We start from the raw sequence: 18298 nt of genomic DNA, 5'->3' as shown, positions 1-18298 counted from the left end.
CTGTAGTGTGTGCTGTCCTTCCCTTCACCTAAGATAGTTCTTGTCTACTATCTAGTTAGTGAATACCCCTCTCCCTCCCCACCCTCGTAACCATCAAAGGATGTTTTCTTCTTTGTTGAAACCTTTTCCTGAGTTCTTATAACAGTGGTCTTATACAATATTTGTCCTTCTGTGACTGACTAAATTCACTCAGCATAATGCCCTCCAGCTTCCTCCATGTTATAAGATGTTTCACGGCTTCATCGTTGTTCTTTATCGTTGCGTGGTATCCCATTATGTGGATATACCATAATTTGTTCATCCATTTACCCGTTGATGGGCATCTAGGTTGTTTCCATCTTTTTACTATTGTAAACAGTGCTGCAATGAACATGAGTGTGCATATATCTATTCATGTGATGGCTCTTATTTCACCAATCCAGGGCTGCTTCTCACTGATTGTGGTTGGCTGTGTAGACTCTCTGGTGCTGGGTCTCTCCTGGTGTGGAAAACGTGCCTCCTGAGCACTGCTGCTTGCCTGTCTCACTGCTCACCCCTGAGCTGATCAGGCCTGAAGGGCTCAGGCTCTTGCCGGGTCAGGTCTGGCAACTCCTCTCTGCTTCTGAACTGGCTCTCCCTCCCCCTGCCACTCAGTCCGGTTCCTCAACTCTGCCTTTGATGTTCAGGGCCCCCAGAATGCCATATATAATTGATTCATTTGTTTTTTTGGGTCTTTGTTGTAAGAGGGTCCACCAGAAGCATCTGACTACTCTGCCGTCTTGGCTCCACCTCGTCAGGATAGATCTTGAAATGTTGTTTTTAAAGATGAATGCAATGCTGTTCCTCTTCAAGCTGTCATTCCCAGCATAGTAGACCATATGATTATCTGATTGACAATGGCCAATACCAGTCCATTTGAGCTCACTAATGCCTAGGTTATTGATCTTCATGCCTTCCATTTCATGTTTGACGATTTCCAATTTTCCTAGATTCAGTCTTCATACATTCCACGTTCTGATTATTGATGGATTTTTGCAGCTGTTTCTCCTCATTCTGAGTCTCGCCATATCAGCAAATGAAGGTCCCGAAAGCTTGGCTCCATCCACGTCATTAAGGTCAACTCTACTTTGAGGAGACAACTCTTCCCCGGTTGTATTTTGGGTGCCTTCCAACCTGAGGGGCTCATCTTCTGGCACTGTATCAGACAATGTTCTGCTGCTATTCATAAGGTTTTCACTGGCTAATTCTTTTCAGAAGTAGACTGCTGCACCCTTCTTCCTAGTCTGTCTTAGTCTGTAAGCTCATCTGAAACCTGTCAGCCTTGGGTGACCCTGCTGGTGTTTGACTACTGGTGGCATAGCTTCCAGCATCACAGCAACATGCACGCCCCCACAGTATGACAAACTGATAGACAGGTAAGGGCATACCGAACTAGTTATTGTTATTCCTATTTTACAGGTGAGGAAACTGATGCTCAGAGCAGGTAAGTGATTTGCCCAGCAGTTGGTAGCCCTGGGCAAATGGCTTGTCTGCTCTGAGCATCAGTTTCCTCACCTGTAAAATGAGAATAACAATAACTAGTTGGGTATGGGGAGAGTTAAGTGAGCCCTGGTAAGGAGCCCTGGTGGTGCAGTGGTTAAAGTGCGTGGCTCCTAATGGAAAGGTCAGATGTGGCAGTCTGCTTCCGTAAAGATTTACAGCCTTAGAAACCCTATTGGGGCAGTTCAGCTCTGTCCTATAGGGTTGCTATGAGTCAGACTCGTTGGCAATGGGTTTTAAGTGATAGGTTTGCATAAATATTAAGCACAGTTCCTGGCTCATAGTAAACCCCCAATAATTTCCTAGTGGAGTCAGAATAATAAATCCAAAACTATTCTAAAATTAAAAGATTATTTTAAAAAAGAAAAAAATTCTATAAGATTGAGTTGCTTGTCTGTTCTTATATCTTGTCTCCTTTCAGTTAAACTGGTAATTCCCATGATTCTTGGTGTTCATTTCTGCGTAGTATGTGCACATGTAATCACTTCCCTTGCATATACCCTCAACTCTCCATATCACACTTGCTTGTCAAAACCATGACCCAAATTAAATCCAGCTCTCTGTGACCTATGCAGCTGAACGTGGCTAGAGAAAACGCATGAGCACATGGACTGGCTCATAAGTACATGATCATGAAGCTCAACTGGTTCCCTGAAACTCTGACAGGCATTTTACTTCTCCTACCCCCTCCCCACTTGCCTTCTTCTCTTCTAGACAACTGTTTCATCCTTTGTCCCATCTCCTGAACCTGAGATACCGCTCCCCATCCTCAGTCTCTGCTGATGACCTTATTGCTTATTTCATCGAGAAAACAGAAACAATCAGAAGATGCTTCCAGGAGCTCCCACCATCACATCCGTGTCCATATTCTGTGCGTTCTCTTTTGTCGCGAGGAATGTTGTGTGCCGTCGAATCAATTCCGAATCAAAGCGACCCCAAGTGACAGAGTAGAACTGTCCCATAGGGTTTTCCAGACTGTAACCTTTACAGGAGCAGATCGCCACCAGGCCTGTCTCTACTTGCAAACTCATGGGAACCATCAGTTCTCTCTTTTCTCTCTTGCTTCATTACTCTTTGCCTCACTACTAGATCACTGTCATGAGTATTCAGACATGATACTGATTCTCTGATCTTAAAGAAGTTTCTCCTCTAACCCGCACCTGCTCTAGCTCCCTCACCATTTCTCCTCTCGTTTCACAGCAGAGTTTCTCACAACACTTGTCTGTATTTAATGTTGCTAATTCTTCTCGGAACTGTACTAAAACCCACCTAGACTGATTTGCACCCCACCATCCCAACAGCACTGCTCCTATCAGGGTCATCATTGGTTCTCACATGGCTGAATCCAAAGGACAAATTTCGATCCTCATCTTACATGATTATTATCTTAGCGTTGCCCCCTTTGCCTTGAGACACTTTCTTACCTTGGCTTCCAGGACACATAGCTACTGGTTTTAAGCCTATCTCACTGGCTGCTCTTTCTCAGTCACCTTTGAGAGTTTGTCTCTCTGAACTCTGGATGTTGGAGAGCTTCCAGACTCAGTCCTTACAACTTTTCTCTTATACCTCTGTCGTTGGTGGGTTTATCTGATTTTGTGCCTTTATGTACGTCTCTATATGCTGACAGTCGTCAAACTTACATCTCTATTCCCGCTCTCTGCCCTGAACTCAGACTCGGATATCCAAATGCCTATTCAGTATCTCTACTTGACTGTCTCTACTTGGTGGTCAGCTCACAGTTGGTCAGAGATCTCCTTGTTGTTGTTAGGTGCCGTTGAGTCAATTCTGACTTACAGTGATCCCATGTGATAGAGTAGAACTGCTCTGTAGGGTTTCCTAGGCTGTAATCTTTATGGGAGCAGAGCAAGTCTTTTCTCCCATGGAATGTCTGGTGGGTTTGAACCATTGACCTTTCATTCACCAGCCGAGTGCTTAACCATTGTGCCACCAGGGTTCCTTGAGATTTCTTTAAATGTCTGGAAACGATTGGTCTCTGTGTCTTTGCCAAGGGGCTCTTTGTTTGTGTTGGAGCAGGCCTTCAACACTCAGGCAGGCAGTTTACAACTCTGCCTTAACCTTCACTTCCTGCTTGTGCAGAGCGTCAAGGTTAGCAGGATATGAGAGCTTAGTCCCCTCTCAGGCTTTTCCTGAGCATGTACATAGCCATGTGCGTGCACACAGCCCTTGGTGTAAGGTGGCATCCTAGATTCCCAGGACTTTGTGGGAGCTTTTCAAAGCCTCTGTGGACATCTCATTCACTAACTTTTTCTTTTAAACATTTTGGTTAGCCCAACTGTTACCCACTGCCTCAGGCAGCCACAATGCTAAACAATTGCCATTGATTATTATTATTATTATTTTGGACAAATTTCTCTGTGCAATATGCTGTTCTTAATGGGTGAGTTCTGCGTCAATTCATAAAAAGACAGCCTTGTGAGTGGGGTCTTCCAGGGAACCACCAGACAGGGAAAACAATGACAGTTCTCTGGGAATGGGGCTTTGAAGGGGCCCCTACCCTCTTTTTCTCCCTCTAATGGCTCTGGTGGTGCAGTGATTAAGCACTTGGCTGCTAACTGAAGGGTTGGTGGTTCAAACCTACCAGCTGCTCCACAGGTAAAAGGATGTGGCAGTCTGCTTCTGTAAAGATTATAGCCTTGGAAACCCATGGAGCAGTTCTACTCCATCCTATAGGGTTGCTATGAGTCGGAATGCACTCGATGGCAATGGGTAGATGGGTAGCAGTTCCAAGCTGCTGGTTTTCACCTGACTACAGGCTGTTAGTTTTCAAGGTGACCACAGAGCGGGTGAGGGAAGAGTGGGACCGGGGTGAGTGAAAGTGCCACAAAGCATGCTGTTCTTGCTGAGATATGACCATATTTCCTGAATAAACACTCCCCAGATTGCTGCAAGCCTTTGGTTTATTTCCAGAGTTCTGAAAAAGCTGAATCTGACAATTTTTGCCAGGGTTCTTGTTGCTTTTGTGGAAGATAGACTCTTCCGAGGTCCTCACTGGGTTATTTATGCTGAGGTCACCATCTGCTCTGCCACTGGCCCTGTGTTGGGTTTACAGTGAGGGTCTTGTGGGGACTCAGCAGGCGCGACACAGCAGCTCTCAAACTCTCTCCCCCGCGCTTCCTACTAAAGACACGAGTCGGCAATAGTTAAGATGGAGGTGATTTTTCCTTTCCAAAAGCCTCTTTGTTTTCCCACAATTGAAGTTTATTGGATCAACTAAAAACAAGGAATCCAAAATCATGATTTGATGTTCACCTTAAGAATAGTCTTTGAAGCATTAGTAAACAGGAAATGATTAGCCGCATTTTTATGGTCTCCAGTTGTCCTTTCGGAAAAGGAACAGATAGGAGGTTAGCACACATGTAAGGGGCCCTGGTGGCACAGTAGTTAAGCACTTGGCTGCTAACCAGAAGGTCAGCTGTTCGAACCCACCAGCTGCTCTGCGGGAGAAAGATGTGGCAGTCAGCTTCCGTAGCTTACAGCCTTGGAGACCCTATGGGGCAGTTTTACGCTGTCACATGGGGTTGCTGTGAGTTGGAAAGGACTTGACGGCAACGGGTTTAACCATCCTCGTCTGCTACAGGAGCAACGGACACATACTCAGAAAGACAGAGTGAAATAGAAGGTACAAAGACTTGGACTTGAATGACCGATGCCAACAAGTGTTCAGAGACTGGAGCCATCACCTAGGACTAGCCTACACTCTGTGTGTGTCTTGTTTGGTTTAGCCACGTGGTGCGTATCACGCTGACAATATGGCAGGCGACAGCAAGTGCTACTGCCTCTTGTTGTGTGTCTTCCTGTAGCCTTGGCCTTGAGATGATGGCCCTACTTACCTGGTGTACTTCAGGGTGCCTGTTTGTCCCAAGGCCAGGAACCCTGGTGGCGCAGTGGTTAAGAGCTTGGCTGCTAATCAAAAGGTCAGCAGTTGGAATCCACCAGCCACTCCTTGGAAAGCATATGGGGCAGTTCTATTCTTGTTGTATAGAGTCGCTATGAGTTGGAATTGACTCGACTGCAACGGGTTTGGTTTTGGTTTTTTATTTGTCCCAAGAACCATGGTGGCACAGTGGTTAAGTGCTTGGCTGCTAACTGAAAGGTTGGCTGTTTTAACCCACCAGGTGCTCTGTGGCAGAGAGATGGCAGTCTACTTCCGTAAAGATTACAGCCTTGGAAACCCTATGGGGCGGTTCTGCTCTGTCTTCTGGGGCTGCTGTGAGTCAGAATCAACTCGATGGCAACAGGTTGGTCTTAGCACATGTGTTAGGTGCCCTTTAAGATAATATAATCTGTGTTTTTTCTTTTAACATCACAGGGATTTAATGCACAAAATGGAGAGTACACTGCACTGGCATGCTTCGTATTCTCCCGCGCGAGAACTCACATATTTCAGGCCGCACTCTTCCCCGTGCAGAGTGTATTCAAGGACTTGTTTCCAAAATATGCTCAGGTCTTCTTCTACAGGTGAGTAGTCATGAGCGAGCGCTGGCAGTAACAGCAGTAGACAACACGTATGTGTGTTTGCTGGGTGCCGAGCTCTGCTCCAAGGCTCCCCGTGTCAGTTAAGCCACCCTCTTACTCTGTGAACTAGGTTCTATTGTCAGCCCTCTTTTCTGTATAGGAAAACCGAGGCACAGGGTGATTAAGCAGCATGCCTAAAGGCAACAGAGTTTTTAAATGGTAAGGTGAGAATCTGAACCCAGGCAGTGATTCCAGAATTCATGGGCTTAACTACTGTGCTGTGTATCATATGCCTCGCTCAGTTTTAAAAGCAATAAAATTTGATAGTATACTTCCCCTGAAGCACATGTCTTTTCATTTGTTTGTTCGTGCATTAGTTTATTCATTTATTCACAAACCTTTTCGGAACCTTACTATGTGCCAGAGGAGCCCTGGTGACACAGTGGTTAAACGCTTGGCTGCTAACCAAAAGGTTGGTGGTTCGAATCCACCCAGTGACTCCTCAGGAGACAGGCTGATGATCTGCTCCTGTAAAGATTACAGCCTAGAAAACTCTAAGAGGCAGTTCTACTCTGTCACCTGGGGTCACTATGAGTTAGAATTGACTCAGCGGCACCTAACAACAACAACATGTGTATGTATTTTTCAATTTCTTTTTGCTGCAGCATGCTTTTTTACTTGATATTATAGTATAGACATTTTCCATATTAGTTCATGTATATATTTCTCATTCTTTTTAATGACTGCGTGGTATTTTGTAGGTCCAACGTATAGTATTTTATTCAGCTGTTTTCATCTAGGCAGATAATCAGTAGTTTCCTTTGTGACTTCTGGCTTTGTTGTCTCTTCCCTCCTTCTTTAGATTCTTCTTCCTTCCTCCAGTTTCAATTTTTCACATTAGAATATTTAGCCAAGTCATTTAACTGATAATGTGTAGAGTATCGACTGTGTGTGCCAGGCTTTGTTCTAGGTGCTGGAGATACAGCAGTGAACACACACACACACACACACGCACACACACACACGAAGAAAGAGAGAGAGAGTGAAAGAAAGAGAAGGGAGTGGAAGAGGAGGAGGAGGGGGATGAAGAGAGAAGAAAGAGAATACTCTAAAAAACAAATAGGATGACTAGATAGTTATGGACAAATTCCTAATGGCTAACTACTCTATCTCCTTGTGCCTCATACTACATTACTCCATTCTATCCTTGTTCTATATTCTTACATTCTTTAAGTTCTAAAAGGACTTAATCTGAATTTTCTCTCTTCTGAAACACTAATTTCATAATAAAGAAATTTGGAAACACATGGAAAAAAGAGATCATATCAGGAAAAATTTTATAGTGATTTCACCCCCGCTTGGTTCTTAATTTTGTGTCGGGACTTGCCTTGAAGTCTTTCCCTCGCCTGGATGACTTAGTAAGAGTTAGCTGTTGTATTCCTTGTGCATACTTTCTGCATTCTGTTCTTACATTCTGTATCCTTTCCACTTGATGTCTAAACAGAATTTGCTCTCTTCTGAATGCTGAATTAATCATGGAAGCTTAGAAACATGGAGAAGGGATCAAATCAGAGGGAAATTTATAGGGATTTCACTTCTTGTTAAGTGTTTATTTGTTTTAGGGTTTTTACAAGGTGCAAACTATTGTCTTGGAAGCTTCCCCTTGAAGATTCAACCCATAGTTCTCATTTCTAGATACTTGAATAGAAAATTGACATAATAGTCCTCGAAAAGTAGAAAACCCTCAGCCTCTGCCTTTGAGATTTTCCCCTTAAAGATTGGCTGCATGCTCCTAATTCCAGGTATCTGATTGGTCACCGTCTTAGTTATCTAGTGCTGCTATAACAGAAATACCACACGCAGATAGCGTCAACAAAGAGAAATTTATTCTTTGATAGTCTAGGAGGCTAGAAGTCCAAATTCAGGGCGCCAGCTCTAGGAGAAGTCTTTCTCTTTCTGTCAGTTCTGGAGGAAGGTCCTTGTTGTCAATCTTCCCCGGTGAAGGAGCTTCTCAGCGTAGGGACCCTGGGTCCAGAGGATGTACTATTCTCCTGGCTCTTTTTTCTTGGTAGTATGAGGCCCCCATGTCTCTCTGCTCACTTCTCTCTTTTATATCTCAAAAGAGATTGGCTTAAGACACAACCTAATCCTGCCTAGTAACATAACTGCCTCTAATCCTGCCTCATTAACATCATATGGGTAAGATTTACAGCACATAGGAAAATCACATCAGATGACAAAATGGTGGACAACCACACAATACTGGGAATCTTGGCCTAGCCAAGCTGACACACATTTTTGGGGGACACAGTTCAATCCATGACAATCACTGCCAGGCTTGCCTTGAGGCGCTGTCTTCCTCCAGGGTGATCTTCCTAAATCATCAATCTGCCTATGTCTCCCTATTGCTAAATTCAGTAGAATTTAGTTTCTTTGGCATCCTCAGTTCTTGGATGGGTTTTAAAAAATGACAATTTTTAGCTTATCCGATGTGTTCTCGTTGCTAGGGTGAGAGTGACAGTCTTTTGTGACTTTCCTTATCCTAAACGGATGGAGAAAATTTTGTCAAATTGCCCTCCAGAAAGATTACACCAATTTGTACTCCCACCAGTGGGTTATGCAAGTTTGGTTACTGCTTATATTTAAATCTCAGAAGCTGCATTAGGCACATGAGATAAAAAAGTTTCCCTTCACTTAATTTCAAAGCAATATTTTCTGATACTTTTAAATTAGAATCATTGATTGCAAAGATGTGGCTTCTGGAAAAGCCACTAAACATATACACGAAAAGTCTGGGAAAATCTTTGAAAATGGGAGCATAAATGCCCACATGGGGATCGCACAGTGACACCGGGAGCAGGAGGGTGATTTTCAGGCTGGGTGGGCGGAGGGAGAGTTGGTGATTTCTAGGTAATGTTGATTTGTACACTTCCTCTGCGTGGATCGGTTTCTTCTGAGATCTGAGTGGCTAGATGGAAGGGGACACTGGAGTCAAGAGATCTCTTTGGCCTGTTAATGTCTGAGATGCTAATCAGACAACATCCGAGCACAAGATCAAGGAGGCCATTGGCTATATACATGGTCTGGGGCTTAGTGAGGAAGTCAGAAGCTATAGTTCTGGTATGTTGTTCTTGTTAGGCGCCGCTGAGTGGGTTCCAAATCACAGCGACCCTGTGCATGACAGAATGAAACACTGCCTGGTCCTGTGCCATCCTTACAATCATTGCTATGTTTGAGTCCGTCGTTGAGCCCACTGTGTCAGTCCATCTTATTGAGGGTCTTCCTCTCTTGTGCTGACCCCTCGACATTACTAAGCATGATGTCCTTCTCCAGGGACTGGATCCTCCTAGTTTTGGTATAGAGATGGTATTTAAAGACATTGGGCTGGAGACATTGGACAATCAGAAATGGAGAGGGAAGCATGGGGACCTGCATTTCTGAGCATCCTTGGAGATCTTGTTGGACATTCAAGCCCATTTCCTCCCTCAGGGCTCCATGTTCATTCCTTTTTTTCCATCTCTGCCCTCTCCTTAGGTAAGTCATCTGGCCCAGTGTCTCTAAATACCATCTCTGTTCCAAACCTATAGCTTCTGACTTCCTCACTAAGCTCTAGATCATACCTCCAGTTGCCTCCTTGACCTTTGTGCTTGGGTGTTGTCTGATGGACATCTCAAACATTAACTGGCCCAACAGATCTCGACTTGCCAGTGTTCTCTATCTCAGTAAATGGCGCCATCTTTTGTCTGATTCTTCAAGTCCAGCGCCAAGCAATTATCCTTGATTTCTCTTTTTTTCTTCATCCCCCAAAACCAATCCATCATCAAGATCTTGTCGGCTTGGTTTCCAAATTATATCTTCAATCTGACTCCCCTTTTTTTTTGTACATCCAAGGCTCCCACCTGGTTAAAGCCACAATCACCTCTTCTGGGACTCTTGGATTCACCTCCCTTCTGGTCTTCTCTCCTCATTCCTTGCTCCTCTATGCTCCATTCTCTGCATAGCAGCCAGAATGATCTTTTCAACAGAATGTATGAGAACATCACTTCCCTGCCTAAACTACCTTGAGCTTTCCTATTGCACTTTGAGGAAGACCCCAGTCCTTATGTAGGTACCTGAGGCCTCATGTAAGCTGGCCCTCACCCACCGTGATCTCAACCCTTCCTACTCCCCACCTCACTCGATACATGTTGACTCTGTCTACACTGGCCTTCTTCCTTCCTGGGCATAGCAAGCTCGTTCTTGCCTAGGGGCTTTTTAACTGCTACTGTTTTCCTGGCTGCCTCATTTATATCATTCAGGTTTCAGCTCATAAAATAACTCAGAGAGGACTTCCCCGACTGCCTCATATCAAATAGCTTTCCAGCCACTCCCTATCACATCACTCTTCCTGCCTTCATTGCACTTACCTCTGTCTGCTGTTACCTTATAGTTTATTTACCTGTTTCTTGCCTCTCTACTCACCTCCAGATAGTAAGCTTTACAGGAGCAGGACCTGTCACTGTCTTATACTGGACCCTTAGTGCCTAGAACTGTGGCTGAAATATGATAGGTTCTCAGTAAATCTTTTCTCGAATGAATGAATGAATGGATTCCACTTTCTTAAAGGTCAGCATTTCACTGGGCTTCCTTCTTCTCTTCCCCCTTGGCCTGCTTCCTCCATGGCGTCCCCTCTGTTGTTCTCACACCCAGCCCACTCCTCTTCTCATCTCCAGATTTACGTCTTCATCTTTCAAATGGATATCCCCACTTAGATATCCTAAACTGAACTCATTATCTTTCCCACAAACTTCTTCCTCTCCTGTTCCAGGAATCTGTTGCTGCGTATCAACTACCTCAAACACAGTGGCTTAAAATAACAACAGTCATCTATTTCCCTCCCAAATATGTAATGTGGGCAGGTCTCGGGGACAGCTTGTCTCTGTTCCATGCAATTTAGCTGAGGAGGTGCGAACAGTTGGGGGTGCTTTCCAGGGGGGAGGGGGCTGGAATCACCTGGAGCTTGTTCACTCCCCCATGGCTGGCAGTTGGTTGATTCTGGCTATTGGCTGGGACCTCAGCCGGAGCTGTTAGCCAGGACGCCTACCTGTGGCGTTTCCATGTGGCTTCTTGGCTTCCTTACAGCGTGGCGCCTGGGTTCCAAGAGCGAGCATCTTAAGAGGACCAGGCAGAAGCTGTAGTGTTTTTTTTTTATGCCCTAATCTTGGAAATCCCATAGCGTGGATTCTGCCATAGTTACAGACCCACCCAGATTCAAGGGGAAGGAACATATACCTCACTTTTTGCTGGGAGGAGTGTTAACGTGACATTGTAATGAAAGTATGCGGGATTGGAGACGTTGTTGACCTCTTGGAAAATACGGTCTGCCACATCTCCCACTACCCAGCTGCCCAAACTGGATACAAAGCTTTATCCTCTTGCCTCTACCTCACCCTGCACATCAAATCAGAAGATTCTGTAGACTCTACCTTCTGAACATTTTTTTATCCACTCCAGTTTTTCACTCCAGGACCATGGCGTTGTTGTTGTTAAGTGCTGTTGAGTCGGCTCTGATTCAAACGAAACGTTGCCCCGTCCTGCGCCATCCTCACAGTCATTGCTGTTTGAGCCCATTGTTGCAGGCACTGTGTCCAGGCCATCTTGTTGAGGGGCTCCCTCTTTTTTGCTGACCCTTCACCAAGCGTGATGTCCTTCTCCAGGGACTGGTCCCTCCTGATGATATGTCCAAAATATGTGAGACAAAGTCTTGCTATCCTTGCTTCTAAGTAGCGTTCTGGCTGTATGTACTTCCTCCAAGACAGATTTGTTTGTTCTTCTGGAAGTTCATGGTATATACAGTATGCTGTATATGTCAACACCACAGTTCGAATGCATCAGTTCTTCTCTGATACTTGTTTTTCATTGTCCAGCTCTCACATGCTTATGAGGCAATTAGTAAAAAGAAACTAAAAAAAAAAAACCCTATTGCCATTGAGGCGATTCTGACTCATGGTGACCCCATGTGTTACAGAGTAGAATTTTTCCATAGGGTTTTCTTGGCTGTAATCGTCACAGGGGCAGATTGCCAGGCCTTTCTTCCGTGGCACTGCTGTGTGGGTTTGAATTGCCAAATTTTATGGTAGTAGTTGAGTGCAAACCAGTTGCGCCACCCTCCATTATTAATTGCTTGAGCATGTTATACTTGACCAACATGTCTCCTTAACTGCCAATCTCCTCTCCTTTCTGTACATGATGTTCTTGTTAGTTGCTTATGAAGAGCAATTTAAATATTCTGTTATTACCTTTATGTTCCTATATACCTATTTGAAAGGGAAACTATGAATTTAAGAATTACATGTTTTTCCCTCAAAAATTTGTAAGGGGATGAAAAATGAATATGATATTTTAAAGATTTATTTCAAATGACACTAATTCTTAACTAGATTTTCTTCCAGTATCCATGTTTTTCACTTGCAGTGACCTACGTCCTTTATAGGGAAGATAATCTTTGCCTTTTTTGTTTTCTTTTCCTACTAATGTTATTGACTAAAGTGCAGAGAATGACTGTAGAATTTCCATGGCAAGTCAGATGATTAGACGTGTAAACCTAGATATAGTAGAAGACATGATTGCTTTAGCAGCCTAATTGATTCTTTTAAACAGTGGAACAATTTTTTAGTATCTTAACTTTAAACACTTTTAATAAATACCTTTCTCTCTTATAGCCACAGCTATTGCAAATCCAATACTGTCTTCCCTAGACATTAAACGGATTTTATTTCAAAAAATTACTGACAAAGGGCATGAGTTGAAAAAAGCCTTCCAGCTGCTCGATACTGGTCAGAACTTGACGGTGTCAAAAAGTGAACTGAGGAGAGCCATCACCACCTTCCTTCTGCCTCTCACGCGAGAACAGTTTCAGGATGTGTTGGCTCAGGTACTGTATGTAATAACTACTCAGGGTAATCCAGTCAGAGAAAAGGTGAAGGAGATTGGAGGAACGTGTAATCAGTTTTCACTTTTTTCCCACTGTTCCAAATTAGCAGTTGAAGTTCTGTTTATTTTTCACCCTTCAGTCAATTAAATTCTGGCAGATTTAGGGTCTCAGTCAACATTTACTTGGGTTGTATTTTGTGTGTAGCACCGTTACAGCCATTTCCTTTCTTTTTTTTTTTTTTTTTTTGAGGCTTCCATATAAGAATATTTGGCTAATTTGTTTCTATTTTGGGACTTAGTATATGGCGTTGAATGGTTATTGAGCACCTTCTATGTGCTAGACCCAATGCTAGGGGCTGAGGATACAGATAAATCAGCCATGGTCCCTGTTTACGCGGTCCAGTGAGAGACTATGGAAGTGTTGATAAGTGCTGTTGTTGTGAGGTGCTGTTGAGTCAATTTTGACTCACAGCAACCCCATGTGACGGAGTAGAACTGCCCCATCGGGTTTCCTAGGCTGTAATCTACGTCTCACATACTTTGGACATGTTATCAGGAGGGACCTGTCCCTGGAGAAGGACATCATGCTCGATAAAGTAGAGGGTCAGTGAAAAGGAAGAAGTCCCTCAACGAGATGGATTGACACAGTGGCTGCAACAATGGGCTCAGACATAGCAATTGTGAGGATGGCGCAAGACTGGGCAGTGTTTTGTTCTGTTGTACGTGGGGTTGTTATGAACCGACTCGACAGCACCTAACAACAACAATCTTTATGGAAGCAGATCGCCAGGTCTTTTCTTGAGCAGAGCTGCTGGTGTGTTTGAACTGCCAACCTTTCGGTCGGTAGCCAAGCACTTAACCACTATGCCACTGCGGCTCCTTTCTGATAAGTACTAGGACAGGGGTAATTACAAGGTGGGTTGAGAGTTAGAGGTGGGGTATCTGTCTAAAAATGAGGGCTGTAGTCCTGGAAGGCTTGTTGGAGAAGGAGGCACTTAAGCTTAGTTTGGACGGAAGAGTGGGTGTTAGCTAGAGGAAAGAAGAAGAGAAGGGCAGTATGGGCAGAGGGAATAGCCTATATGAAGGCTTGGAGGCCTGAATTGACATGGCATGTTTATTCAGCGAATTGGGTAGGATCATTTATATCTGAAGTAAAGGAATATATTTCAAGTTGTGGCAAGAGTAGTGAGCGGCCAATCCTATAAGGTATTAAGTGACACAGCTTGACCTTTGTCGAACTCTCTGGAATCTGCAGGGAGCCGGTAAAGGGTTTGCACCTGGAGGTGATGCAGTCATTTGGGGAGGGATGAGGCAGATGAGTGCCCTTGGGCCTCTGGGTGATGTACCATACCAGGGGGATGCAAATAGTAAACACTGGGTGTGATCCGTGCCCTCCAAACCAAACCCAAACCCATTGCCACTGAGTCGATTCCGACTCATAGTGACCCCCATGTGTTACAGAGTAGAACTGCTCCTTTGGGCTTTTTTGGCTGTAATCTTTACCGAAGCAGATCTCTAGGCCTTCTTCTTCTGCGGTACCCCTGGTTGGGTTTGAACTGCCAACCTTTAGGTTAGTAAAAAGGAATAAGCAATACGGTAGGAATTAAACACTCTCAAAATAAATCTACAGGGATCAATATAGTAATTAAATCAAAAAGCCAAACCCATTGTCATCCAGTCGATTCTGACTCACGTACGACCCTATAAGGTCGCTATGAGATGATATAGTAATTACAACAGTGGAAAAATTGAGTTGGAATATTGATAGTGCTCCTTTCAGTCAAATAATGGAGTTTGTACAGGCGCACAGATAAACAAGCATTTTTTATTCATTTGTTAGTTTTTAACTGGAGTCTGGCTTCATGCTGTTTCATAGTATTTATTTAGAGACCTGTTTCTTTTCAGAGTTTGTTCTACACTCCAGCCCAACCCACTTTGCTTATGTGTTATGAAAACAAAGAGCTGAGTGAATTTTAGGTGTTCCAGAATTCCAGTCTTAACCTCAGGGACGGACTCTCATATCCTGTCACTGAGTTTGTTTTCTGTATTTGCAGATGTTTGTTGTTTTTTCTTGAGTATACCACATTACTGTTTCAAGGTTTTCTCTTCCCTTTAATTTTGTCTTTCACTGAATTCGGGAATGTTTCAGCCGAAAAGTATTTTTGCATCATTCTTGCTTCTTTTAGACTTTTTGATATTATCCCATGGGCCCCTGAGTCTCTGCTCATTAAAAAAAAAATATATATTTGTTTTCTATTTTGCAGATTGGATAATGTCCATTGATCTAACTTCAAGCTGACTGACTATGTCTTCTATTATCTGCATTCTGCTATGAAGTCCATTCAGTTAATTTTTTATTTTAGACATTGTATTTTTTAGTTATGGAATTTCCACATGGCTCTCTTTTGTATAATTTCTATCTCTCTACGTAGATTTCCTAGTTTTTCCTTCAGTTATGAGCACATTTCTTTTACTTCATTGATCATAGTTAGACTAGCTGCTTTAAAGCCCTTGTATGATAATTCTAACATCTTTCCCTTGAGAACAGATCACATTTTCTCTTTCTTCTCATTTGACTCTACTTGGATAGCATCCCAGACAAGCACTGTTCAATAGAAATATAATGTGAGCCACATATGTAATTTAAAATTCTCTGGTAGCCACATTAAAAAAAGAAAAAAGAAATAGGTGTAAATAATTGTAAAAATATATTTCATTTAATCAAATGTATCCAAAATATTATCTCATTTCAACATGTAGTCACTGTTAAAATTATTAATAAGATAATAATTTTAATAAGTACTGAAGGAGGAAGTCCAAGCTGCACTTAAGGCATTGGTGAAAAACAAGGCTCCAGCAATTGACAGATGTTTCAACAAACGGATGCAATGCTGGAAGTGCTCACTCATCTCTGCCAAGAAATTTGGAAGACAGCTACCTGGCCAAGTGACTGAAAGAGATCCATATTTGTACCTATTCCAAAGAAGGGGGATCCAATGGAATGCAGAAATTATACAACAATATTATTAATATCACACACAAGTAAAATTTTGTTGAAGATAATTCAAAATTAGTTGCGGCAGTACATCGACAGGGAACTGTCAGAAATTCAAGCCGGATTCCGAAGAGGACATGGAACAAAGAATATCATTGCTGATGTCAGATGGATCTTGGCTGAAAGCAGAAAATACCAGAAAGATGTTTACATGTGTTTTATTGACTATGCAAAAGCATTTGACTATGTGGATCATAACAAATTATGGATAACATTGTGAAGAATGGAATTCCGGAACACTTAATTTTGCTCATGCAGAACTTGTACACAGAACAAGAGGCAGTCGTTCAGACAGAACAAGGGGACATGGCTTGGTTTAAAATCAGAAAAGGTGTGTGTCAGGGTTGTTTCCTTCCACCATATTTATTCAGTCTGTATGCTGAGGCAATAATCTGAGAAGCTGGACTATATGAAGAACGTGGCATCAGGATTGGAGGAAGACTCATTAACAACCTGCGATATGCAGAGGACGTAACATTGCTCGCTGAAAGTGAAGAGGACTTGAAACACTTACTGATGAAGATAAGAGACTACAGTCTTCAGTATGGATTACACCTCAACATAAAGAAAACAGAAATTCTCACAACTGGACCAATAAGCAACATCATGATAAATGGAGAAAGGATTTACGTTGTCAAGGATTTCATTTTATTTGGATCCACAATCAACACCCATGGAAGCAGCAGTCAAGAAATCAAACGACATATTGCATTGGGCATGTCTGCTGCAAAAGACCTCTTTAAAGTGTTGAAAAGCAGAGCTGTCACTTCGAGGACTAAGGTGTGCCTGACCCAAGCCACGGTATTTTCAGTCACGTCATATGTATGTGAAAGCTGGACAATGATTTAGGAAGACTAAAGAATTGATACCTTTGAATTATGGTGCTGGCGAAGGATATTGAATATTATCATGGACTGCCAGAATAATGAACAAATATGTCTTGGAAAAAGTAAAACCAGAATGCTCCTTAGAAGTGAGGATAACAAGTCTTCGTCTCATGTACTTTGAACATGTTATCAGGAGGGACAAGTCCCTGAAGAAAGACATCATGCTTGGTAAAGGAGAGGGTCAGCAAAAGAGAGGAAGACTCTCAATGAGATGGACTGACACAGTGGCTACAACTATGAGTTCAAGCATAGCAGCAATTATGAGGATGGCGCAGGACTGGGCAGTGTTTCATTCTGTTGTATGTAGGGTTGCTATGAGTCAGAACAGACTCTGTGGCACCTAACAACAATAACAAAAATTAAAAATTGCAGTTTATCAGTTGCACTAGCCACATTTCCAGTGCTCAGTAGGCAAAACATCTATGGCTGTTTATTAAACAGAGCAGTCCTAAACATTTGTGAATGTTGTGTTGTTGAACCTCTGGGTTATGTTATAGTCTTCCAAAGAGTGTTGGTACTTTTGTTTGGCCAGGCAGTTAACTTGCAAACTGTGTCTTACCTGTGCTGAGCAGCAGCTCTTATTTCCATTCAGTTCTTTCATCTTTCGCTGGGCTGCTCTAAGCCTGAATTGCACATGCCTGGTTCAGGGGTCCGCTAGAAATTGGACAAAGTTTATTCATATAAATTGAGTCTCCTCCTCTGTCACTCTGCTCTTTGAGATTCCTCCCGTCCACTTTCTAGTGGTTACCTTGGGTTCTGTGCACTGGATTTTTAGGCCAGAAAGACAATGAGTTTTCTTTGGGGTTTTGGCCACTCTGTGCTGCATGGAGACTGTGGCTGGCCGGCGGGCTCAAAGCCCTTCAAAACAGGAGACTTGCTATATATCTGTCTCTTCTGCTAAGTTTTGACTTCCCTCCAAAATCTGTCTGCTTTTGTTTATTCCCCAGAGCTTTTATATAGGTTTTTTTTTTTTTCTTTTTTTTTGTATTTTGACCAGATTTTAAAGTTATTTTCTGTGGGAGGGTTGGTCTGTTGTGAGCTTTCTCTTGCCATACTAGGTGCACAACTTTTTCTTCTCCTTTGTCTTTTTTTTTTTTAAACAACCACATAGTTACAGAAAAATTGGAAGTACAGTGCAAAGAACAATTTTTTTCTGAACCATTTGAGAGTAAGTTGCTGTGTCACTCCCAAATATTTCAGTATGTTTCCTTCAAACAAAGACACTGTCCTTTATAATCACAATACATTAATCAAAAATAAGGACATTAACACTATTCATTACTGTCATCCAAGCCCCAGAACTCATCTAGCATTTGCCAGTTGTTCCAACAATGTCCTGTAGGATCCAGATGAGAATCACGTGTTGCATTTGCTGTCCTATCTCTTTTATTTATTTATTTTTTAAATATATTATTGTACTTCAGGTGAAGGCTTACAGAACAAATAGTTT

At 42.8% G+C, this 18298-nt stretch overlaps 1 protein-coding gene across 1 annotated transcript in view; it reads left to right on the top strand.

Moving 5' to 3' along the window:
• Positions 1-5864: 5864 nt before the first annotated feature.
• The window catches only part of EFCAB6 (EF-hand calcium binding domain 6), a 317117-nt gene continuing 304683 nt past the window's right edge, over positions 5865-18298 (top strand). The window contains exons 1-2 of the mRNA XM_012556542.2: positions 5865-5997; positions 12696-12907. Coding sequence (XP_012411996.1) covers positions 5865-5997; positions 12696-12907 — 345 coding nt within the window. The remainder of the gene's footprint in view (positions 5998-12695; positions 12908-18298) is intronic.

This window comes from Trichechus manatus, unplaced genomic scaffold (assembly GCF_000243295.1).
Source record: "Trichechus manatus latirostris isolate Lorelei unplaced genomic scaffold, TriManLat1.0 scaffold00069, whole genome shotgun sequence".
In the NCBI taxonomy this organism is placed as follows: Eukaryota; Metazoa; Chordata; class Mammalia; order Sirenia; family Trichechidae; genus Trichechus; species Trichechus manatus.
This window is presented reverse-complemented; position numbering and strand designations above follow the sequence as displayed.